The following is a 10,699-nucleotide window of genomic DNA, read 5'->3' as shown; positions in this document are numbered from 1 at the left end:
TTAAAAAGGTACTTGAAAATTAAAACATTTGACTTATTTAAAAAAAAGGGAAAATAATTATCTTCGGTCATTATCCATGAAGATATCGTTCGCAATATCTTGGCAGACCGTGGCTTTTTTTTTTTTTTTTTTTGAAAAAAATGGCTATACGCAAGCAACTTTTCTTTCTTGGAAAAAAGAGGCGATGACTTCTTTTTTTTTTTATTCCCCATCGCTATTTTCCAATTCTTTTTCACAAATTTCACTTAACTTTTTTTACTTTACTGAAATTCGTGAAAAAAATAATGCTGATTTATCGTAAGTTCTCTATTTGTGGTTGTTTTTTTTTCTAACATTTTAAGATTGTCTTTAAAAATATTTGGATTTAGAGAACATTCGAAAATATCATTGCACCCTAAAAATTCATCATCCGTATAAAAAATACATTTATGAAAAATAATTGTATGCGTGTGGAACTTTGCCTTGAGATGAGCTTTGTTTTTTTTTATTCAAGCCCTTCTAAAACGTACCCACATCGCCTTAAAATGTATAATTATAGAAAAACTAATTATTTTCGAGGGACAAATTTTTGCTTACAGGCCAAAAAAATAAGAGATAAAATTGTATTATTTAATATTTTTAGATTACGATTAAAAAAAATGTTTTCTTTTTTTGACTTGACGTAAGAATATATATTGTATAATATTTCATATTTGATATACATATATATATTCTGGAAATTATAATATATATTTATAATATATATGTATAGCAAGTGGTTGTATTATGTTATATAAACCTTTAATAATATTACATTATATTACAAGAATGGTATGTGTGCGTTGATTTTTTGTGACATTCTTGAGAATAGTCCCGATTTTTTCTTGTTTGACTAGGGACGAAAATTTATTTTTAACGCTATTATTCTCAAGAGTGTCAGTTGTTTTTTTTTCGTCAGTAAATCGGTAACCGATGTTTAAAAAGAAAAAATTTTTCTTCAAATTGTTCGATTTCGAGTATGAAAGTATTCTGGAAAATACATTCTTTTTTTTAAAAAGCTTGTGACTTACTACTTTCAATACACGAGGAACAATGAATAAGTTTCTGATTTTTCTTTTCTTTTTTGTATAATTAATATTATTTAATAAATGACTATATTTAAAAAAGTTGACCTTGTTTCTATTTTTGCTTTCTTTTTTTCAGGCTGATTAAACATTACTTTCAAATAGTACCTGATAATGAGAAACGTGGTCTTTTTCTAAATTCGCTTGTTCTCAGAGATTAATGGACATGTCTTGATCGTAGGGAGTGAGATTGGCGTCGGACGATGAAGGTGAGGTAACTGGCGTCGAGGTTGAACTGATGGGCGATTGAAGTGGAGTTGAACTTGATGGCATTTGTGATGTTGGACTCTCGAGTGTTGAATTCCAGTGGCTTCTGTCCGTTCCATCGCCACCGTCGTCCGAGACAATTGAAATGTCCGCGATTATTCCACTTTCTGTAATTTAATTTTCAATTATTTATTTAATTTCAATTATTTTTTATTTTAATTATTTAATTTTGGATAATTTAAATATTAGTTAATTTTAATATTTGATTTTCTTTTGTTGAAGAATTGTTTATTAATGATTATTTTTTAAAAATTGATGACTTACCGACACTACATTGACTATTAAGGGTAGTGCTTCGGTGATGAGGTCTGGGACTCGCGTCGAGACCGAGATTGAGAGTATTTGGTGGACCACTGCTGCCTCCGCTGCTAGATGACGAGCTCACTGATATTACACTGTGAGGTCGTCGACTGTAACGACCGGAATCATCCGACATCGATATTGCAATCGAATTCCTGAACCTTGGAGCTGAAGCGAGAAAATTTATTCAATTAATTAACAATTGAAATTAAATTAAATATTGATCAAAATTTATTAAATTAACGAAACGATTGAAAATTAAATTAACCAGCGCGCGAAACGCGTTATTACATTTATTATTATTTTGTAAATTAAAAAATTGTATATTTACAAGAATAAACATAAATTTTTGAATGATTAGGCAGATTTAAAATTTAAAGAATTTACTTTTAAGTACATAATATTAATATTAAAAATTTTTAATAAAATTTGTCGCAAGAATTTAATTATTCTCATAAATAATAAAATTCTTTAAAGCAATTCAATTATTTGAAAACAATTTTAATAAAATTTCTCGAAAGAATACAATTCATTTCAAAAAATATTAATTAAACTCGATTATATTCAAGAATTTTAAAATAAATTCAGTTATTTTCAACAATTTTTTATGAAATTCTTTTATTTTTAAAATTTATCAATAAAATTCCTTTAAAAAATTCAATTATTTTCAAAAATTCTGATTAAATTCTTCGGAAAAATTCAATTATTTTTATGAATTGTAAAATTCTTGGCATGAATTCAATTATTTTTTTAAATAATAAAATTCTTCTGAGAAACTAAATTATTTTCAATACAATTTTAATTAAATTTATAGGAAAAAATTCAATTATATTCAAGATAATTTTAATAAATTTTCTCTAACAGATTCAATTATTTTTAAAAACTGAAGAAAAATGTTTCTAAACAATTCAATTTCTCAATTATTTTAAAAATTCTCAATTAAAATTATTAAAAAAAAATCCACTATTTTTAAGAAAATTGAAATAAATTCTTTAAAACAAATTCAATTATTTTAAAGAACTTTTAATAAAAATCTTGACAAGAATTTTCAATACAATTTTAATTGCATTTTCTCTAAAGAATTCAATTATTGAAAAAAATGTTGATAAAATTCTTGAAATGAATTCAATTATATTCAAATTTTTCTATAAATACTTCACAGAAATGCAATGATTTTCAGTACCTTAATTTAAAAATTTTAAACATTTAAGAAGAAAAATTATTTGAAAAATTAGGAAACAAAATCAAACGAATTGAATTAACGTTTGAAAATTAAAAAACAAATTAACGATTGAGAAATTAAGTATTAATTTTCGGCAAATAATTAAATAGCAACGAATTGTAATAATTAAATGACAGCTAATTGCGATAATGGAGTTTAAATTACAAAAATCGAATGTAAATTAAAAGTGAAATTCTTACTTTTCGATAACTGAGCGACGCTGATTGATCGATCATTAATTTGATCAGCGCTAGGTCGAATATCCAAACAGGGTTTGTTTCCTATTCCCATACTTGACATTTCCGCCAGGCGCACTTCTGCAAAATTTTTAATTTGACAAATTAGTTAAAAAAAATTCACAAAATTGTATTTTTATATTCTATGATTTTATAACCCTTAAATAATTTTTTTTATCCATAAAAGAATTAATGTTTTAGTTTTCTTCTAAATTTTCTTTCAGTCTTTTTAATTTTCGTTTTAATTTTCTTTCTAGATTTTGTAATTAAAATTTCACCTCTGTTTCGAAGCGCCTGCTTCCAGAGAAGTTTACTAAGTTCCTCGGTCCACGCCTTCTTGATATCCTCACTGGCACATTGCAACGTGTACGTATCACCGGGTTTTCTCTTTCTGAACCAAATTTCAAATTTCGTCGGCGAATCAGCAATAACCGCTGTCAATCCAATGTCCGTCGTTTTGATACTGTGCTTATAAATATAAATATCGAGATTCTGAAAGAAAGAAAGAGCAAAATAATTATTAATTATTTTCCATTATACGAGTCTTTATTATTTTTTTTCTCCGATTTGAATTTTTTTTCTCACCTTTCGATCGGGAAAACGTCTGGCTTTACTAAATAAAATTAAATCCTCGAAGAGGAACACTTGTCGCAGGCATTTTTTACCCTTGCCCTGCCAAACCAGGAATTCATTTTGCCTCAGCAATCTCCCCTGTTCCTTTACATTCACCTAGGAAGACAAAAATCGATATTTTAATTTTAATCAACTTTTTGTAACGATATTTTTTTTTCTGACAATAACTTTCGTTATTATAATAACGAATAAGTAAATAGAGTAAATAAAAATACAGAAAAGAAAAAAAGGTAAAAAGAAATAAAAAATAAAAAGTAAAAGTAAAAAATAAGAATAAATAAGGATAAAAATAAAAGTGAAAAAATAACATTAAAAAAGTGTAAAAGCGAAAGCAAACAACAAAATGAAAGAGTTAAAGTAAGATACAAGATAAAAACGATAAATAAATAAATAAATAAATAAAATAGATAAAATAGAATGAATTGCAGAGAAATATGATAAATAAAGTTGCGCAACTTACGTCGCAATCTCGAAGTGAATCCATTGCAAGAAGATCATTTCCATGTCGAAGTTGAAATCGCACCATTTGTTCGGCTGCTCTTAAATCGGCTTCACCTTCAACCATTGGTTTTGCCTCATCACTGTCGTCTTTTTCATCCTTATCACCATTGATTATCTGATCCGATAGATCAGTACCGGCTTTCACCAATTGCTGAAGAAGCAATGCATATTTTCCCATTCTTTGCACTGGTTTCAAAAGATAACTTGCGAGATCCATTTTATCACCGAGCTCCATTTGTTTTGCTTTAAAAAAATTACTTCCATATTCCGCCATAAGGGAATCTGAATTCGGCTTATTTTTATTGTACAAGGCGTATAGGTAAAACTTCTTTTCCTGAAAAAAAAACAAAATTTTTGAATTTAATTTATATTAAAATATTAATAAATAAAAAATAAATATTGAAAACAAATTTCTTTAATTATAATTAAAAATTTAATAGGAATAGAATTGATCTCTCTTTGATTTAATTATTTCTTTAGTTTTTAAAAATTTAATAGAATATAATTTATATTTCTTAGATTTAATTATTTCTTCAGTTTTGATTTTTCTTTTAATTTTTAATTACGATTTTTCACAGTTTTTCTACTTTTTGAATTTTATTAATTTTAGTTCTTTTTTGTCTTTCATTTTTTTTCCCCTATTTTTCGGAAACATTTTTTCCTGATTGTTGGTGTATTAATTATTTTTTCTGCTAATCTTCATTTGTCATAATCGGCAAGTTACATAAATTTCATTTTTTCCGAGTCTGACGTACGCGATCTATTTTCAGAACATCAATGCAGTTAAGAAATATGCAATTTATGCAATTTGACGTATTATTAAAATATTGCAGATTAGAAAAATAATTGTTTGTGCGATTCGTTTATTATTTAAGTATTTTCGATTATGAAAATAAATTAAACTGGGAAATTTAATTTTTAAATTATAAAATTCAAATATTAATTTTAAAATTCAATTTCAAAATTTTTATCATTTAAAATCAATTTTTAAGATTTGTATTCAAATTCTAAAGTTAAAAATTGATTTTTTTATTTTTCCATTCAATTTCTGATTTGAAATTCAATTTTGTTAATTTTGCTTTTAATTCTTGAATTTAGAAATTCAATTTTTAATTTTTCCATTCAATTTCTGATTTAAATTCAATTTTTTAATTTAGAAATTGAATTTTTGAATTTAGAAATTGAATTTTTTATAACTTTCAATTTTTGAATTTAGAAATTGAATTTTTCATTTATTTTCAGATTTGAAATTCAATTTTTCAATTTAACTTTCGATTTTTAAATAAAAAAATTGATTTTTGAATCTAATAGTTGATTTTTTAATTTTTCCATTCAACTTCTGATTTAAAATTGAATTTTTTTATTTTACTTTCAATTTTCGAGTTTAGAAATTGAATTATATATTTTTCCAATTAATTTCTGATTTAAATTCAATTTTTGAATTTAGAAATTGAATTTTTAATTTTTCCATTCAATTTCTGATTCAGAATTCTATTTTCTAATTTTACTTTCAATTTTTGAATTTAAAAATTGATTTTTTATAATTTTTCTATTCAATTTCTTAATTTTACTTTCAATTTTTGAATTTAGAAATTGAATTATATATTTTTCCAATTAATTTCTTATTTAAATTCAATTTTTGAATTTTACTTTCAATTTTTAAATGTAGAAATTGAATTTTTTATTTGAAATTCAATTTCTGATTTGCAATTCATTTTTTTAATTTAAGTTTCAATTTTTGAATTTAAAAATTGATTTTTTTTATAATTTTTCCATTCAATTTCTTAATTTTACTTTCAATTTTTGAAAAAAAAATTGTTTTTTTAATTTTTCCATTAAATTTCTGATTTGAAATTGAATTTTTTAATTTTACTTTCAATTTTTTATTTTTTCATTCAATTTCTGCTTTGAAATTGAATTTTTTAATTTTACTTTTAATTTTTTAATTTGGAAATTGAATTTTTTATTCTTTCATTCAATTTCTGATTTGAAATTCAATTTCTTAATTTTACTTTCAATTTTTGAATTTAAAAATTATTTAATTGATTTTTTTAATTTTCTTTCAATTTTTTAATTTAGAAATTAAATTTTTTATTCTTTCATTCAATTTCTGATTTAAAATTCAATTTTTGAATTTTACTTTCAATTTCTGAATTTAGAAATTTAATATTTCAATTTTTCTACTAAGAAATAAGTCTACTGAAATAATTCCAAAATTAGAATTAAAAAAATACAAAAATTTTGAAGCAAAAATACCAAGATTTAAATTCAAAAAGTAACAAAATTTGAAATTGAAAATTGAAAATTTCAGTTTAAAATGCAAAATAAATTATTCTTTTTGAAAATTAAATAGAAGAAAATTTATCAATGAAAACTCACATGTCGGAGGAAGCATTGACCAACCATCATCGGTGATTGTTCACATTGTTCCAATTCGCGCAGAAAATGTTGACTATGAAACTCATAGATTTTCTCCACATTACCGAAAATAACATTTCTTTGGCCTCTCAACGATTGTGGAATGTCCTCACGCACCAATTCCGGTATGTAATTCTAAAATAAATACACATTCTATTTGTACTTCTTCTAACTTTGTTTACCAAATTTTATAATTAATTATAGAAAAGATAAAAAATTTTTATTTACAGTTTCTTGCAAAAGTAGGTAATAAAAATATTAAAAGTTAAATTAATAATGAATTTAATATAAAATTTGTTGAAAACTATAAATGTCGTAATTTTTAAATTAAAATCTCTATTATTTTTAATTTCAGTAATAAATGTCGTTATACTTTTTTAAATTAAATTTTCAATTAAATTATTAATCGATTTGATATAAAATTTGTTGAAAATTATAAATGTCGTTCAAAATTTTTATTTTACATTTTTTCGAAAACTAAAATTATTTGTAAACAGTAGAGAATATTTTTAATACGTTAAAATCTTTTGTTATCTACTTTTTATGCGCTGACAATATTTTTTTAATATGAAATTCTTTTCTCTACATTAAATTTTCTTTTTTGTACCTTAAATTTTTTTATACATTAAAATGTACTTTTTACGCATTAAATTTTCTTTTTTAAACATTAAAATTTCTTTTTACATATTGAAACTTATTTTACACGTTAAAACTTTTTTTACACGTTAAAACTTTTTTTATACGTTAAAAAATTACATTAATGATCCACTAAAAGAAAATAAAAAACACGAAACCAATAATACTAAAAAGAGAAGAATTAACTTTTAAAGACTGTCAATTACCTCTATTATGTATTCAAGGGACTTGACGTAGTCGCGTTCAGTCTGTATCATTTCCCTCATTATGAGCAGTATTGTTCTGCAAGAAGAAACATTTCATTATAATAGAGAAGCGCGGCGACAATTATATAACGGTCCGAGAGAATCTTAATTTACTTTAATTCTCCATTATAGAGAACAAAAAAAAAAAATTCCTAAAGATTCTAATAACGGAAATTAAAGTTTAAAACAAAAATTTCTCTCTCGTCCTTTGTTTCTTCGATTTCTCTCTTACTTTTTAGCCTTCATTCCTGGAGCGATGCTGGGAGCACGATGAAGATGTGAATTTACTGGAGGCTTCACCAATCTTCTTGGTGCTGGACTTCGTGGCGGTGTTCTCGGTGGTGAACAATCCAAAAGTTGCTCGGCACTCTCACGAAGTTCCGCAATATTATCTAGAACTGGTCGTCCACCACTTCCGGAACCAATGCTCTCCATTGGTCCAGCGTATGATGCTCCACTGTCACTGTCGTCCCATGAAGTGCCTGCAAAATTATTTTCATTGTTAAAATTACATTTCAGCGTTAATAATAAACGGAAATTTATTAAATTAATTTATCATTTTTATTAATTAAACACTAAATTTATTATACTAAACTTAATTAATTAATTAAACTTATTAATTAATCAACTAAATTTTCTTAATTAACTAAACACATTTTACTTAAGTTGTTATACTTGAAACTAAAATTTCTAATTTTCAAATATAAACTTCAATTTTTGAATAATTTTAGATTCATAATTTAAAAAATTCACTTATTAGTTACATAATTAATTAGGTATTAATGTTTATTATTTTTAAAAATTCAAATAAAATTCTTCGCAAGAATTCAATTATTTTCATCAATAAAAAAAATTCTTCCGAAGAATTCAATTATTTTTATAAACAGCAAAATTCTTCGCAGGAATTGAATGATTTCAATTATTTTCAAAAATTGTAATACAATTTTAAAATCCAATAATCAAATTTTAAATTATAATTATTATTTCTCTTATTATCTTCGAAAATTTTTCAAATATTCAATTATTTTTAATAGAATATAGAATGTTAGAAAATTTCAATCACTTAAAAAATGTCTAATTATTTGCATATATAAGAATTCAATTATCTTTAAAAAGTGGAATTTAAAATTATATTTAAAATAATTGAATTCTTTTAATGAATTTTATAACAATTTTTGAAAATTATAAATTATAATTGAATATTTTAGGTGATTTTTATCACAATTCTTTAAAAATAATTGGATTTTTTTGAATATATTTATTAAAAATGAAAAAAAGTAACAGAATTAAAAAAAATAGTTGAATTTTTTTGTTGAGAAGTTTTATTAAAATTGTATTAAAAATAATTGAACTCCCGCAATGAATTTTTTTATTTATGAAAATAATCTAAAAATTTATTTATGAAAATAAATTTAAAAAGAATTTTAAATCCATTTTCTGAAAATAATTGAATTCATTTGAAGAATTTTATTAAATATTTTGAAATAATTAAATTCTTTTTGGGAATTTTAATAAAATTGTTATTAAAATAATTTAATTTTTATAAAGAATTTGATTACAATTTTTGGAAAATAATTGAATTCTTAAAGAATTTTATTCAAACTTTTAAAAAAATAATACATTTCTTGCGAGAAATTTTATGAAAACTGTATTAAAATTAAAAATAATTGAATTTTTCTCAAAGAAATTTGTTAATTAAAAAAATTGAATTCTTGCCAAGAATTTTATTTAAATTGTCAAAAATAATTGAATTCCTGCAAAAGAATTTTATTATTTTGAAAAAAATTGAATTCTCGAAGAATTTTATTAGAATTTTTTAGAATAATTGAATTCCTTCGAGAAATTTTGTTGAAATTGTTTTGAAAATAATTGAATTTTTAACACATTTGTGTTACTTATAAAAAATAATTGAATTTTTTTCAAGAATTTTATTAAAATATTCAAAAATAATTAAATTCTTTGGATGAATTTTATTCAAACTTTAACAAAAATAATTCAATTCCTGCCAAAAATTTTATTAAAACTTTATTGAAAATAATTGAATTTCTTTCAAAGAAATCTATTATTTAAAAAAAAATGAATTCTGGACAAGAATTTCATAAAAATCTTCAAAAAAAAAATTGAATTGTTTAGAATATTGCTAAAACTTTTGATAATTAAAATTAAAATATTTCTAGGAATATTATTAAAATTGTATTAAAAATAATTAAATTTCTGCAAATAATTTTATTATTTATGAAAATTATTCAATTCTCGAAGAGTTTTTTTTAGAATTTTTTAGAACAAATGAATTCTTTCGAGAAATTTTGTTGAAATTATTTTGAAAATAATTGAATTTTCTTCAAAAGAAATTTGTTACTTACGAAAAATAATTGAATTTTTCTCAAAGATTTTTATTAAAATATTCGAAAATAATTAAATTCTTTGGATGAATTTTATTCAAACTTTAAAAAAAAAAATTCAATTCCTGCGAAAAATTTTATTTTAATTTTATTTAACTTTATTGAAATTAATAAAATTTATTTCAAAGAAATCTATTATTAAAGAAATTAATTCTTGACAAGAATTTCATAAAAATCTCCAAAAAAAAATTGAATTGTTTAGAAGAATATTGTTAAAACTTTTGATAAATTAAAATTAAAATATTTCTAGGAATATAATTAAAATTGTATTGAAAATAATTAAATTTCTGCGAAGAATTTTATTATTTATGAAAATAAATTGAACTCTGGACGAATTTTATTAAAATCTTTTAAAAATTAATTTAATTCTTTCGAGAAATTGTGTTGAAGTTGCATTGAAAATAATTGTCTTGAAACAAAATTTATTATTTATGAAAAATAATTGAATTTTTCTTAAAGAAATTTATTAATTAAAAAAATTGAATTCTTGCCAAGAAATTTATTATTTAAAGAAAAAATGGAATTCTCGAAGAGTTTTATTTGAATTTTTTTTTTAAGAATAATTGAATTATTTCGAGAAATTTTACTAAAATTGTATATTTTCTTGAAAATAATTTAATTCTTGCGAAGAATTTTATTAATATTTTTGACAATAATCAATATAATTAAATTATTTCGAAAAATTTTTAGTAAAATTTTAGAAAATAGAATATAATAATTATTAATTAGTTAATAA

At 22.2% G+C, this 10,699-nt stretch overlaps 1 protein-coding gene across 2 annotated transcripts in view; it reads right to left on the bottom strand.

Annotated features, from left to right (window-relative positions):
- The window catches only part of LOC122507149, a 614,585-nt gene continuing 603,886 nt past the window's right edge, over positions 1–10,699 (bottom strand). For both annotated transcript variants that reach the window (XM_043619714.1, XM_043619715.1), the window contains 9 exons: positions 7,794–8,043; positions 7,523–7,598; positions 6,642–6,815; positions 4,222–4,596; positions 3,714–3,857; positions 3,407–3,620; positions 3,093–3,209; positions 1,635–1,838; positions 1–1,477 (listed from right to left, as the gene is read on the bottom strand). In XM_043619714.1, coding sequence (XP_043475649.1) covers positions 1,254–1,477; positions 1,635–1,838; positions 3,093–3,209; positions 3,407–3,620; positions 3,714–3,857; positions 4,222–4,596; positions 6,642–6,815; positions 7,523–7,598; positions 7,794–8,043 — 1,778 coding nt within the window. In that variant the 3' untranslated portion in view covers positions 1–1,253. The remainder of the gene's footprint in view (positions 1,478–1,634; positions 1,839–3,092; positions 3,210–3,406; positions 3,621–3,713; positions 3,858–4,221; positions 4,597–6,641; positions 6,816–7,522; positions 7,599–7,793; positions 8,044–10,699) is intronic.

The sequence above is a fragment of the Leptopilina heterotoma genome, unplaced genomic scaffold, assembly GCF_015476425.1.
Source record: "Leptopilina heterotoma isolate Lh14 unplaced genomic scaffold, ASM1547642v1 Lhet_45, whole genome shotgun sequence".
NCBI classification, from domain to species: Eukaryota; Metazoa; Arthropoda; class Insecta; order Hymenoptera; family Figitidae; genus Leptopilina; species Leptopilina heterotoma.
The sequence above is the reverse complement of the archived record's forward strand: the minus strand, read 5'-3'. Positions and strand labels throughout refer to the sequence as shown.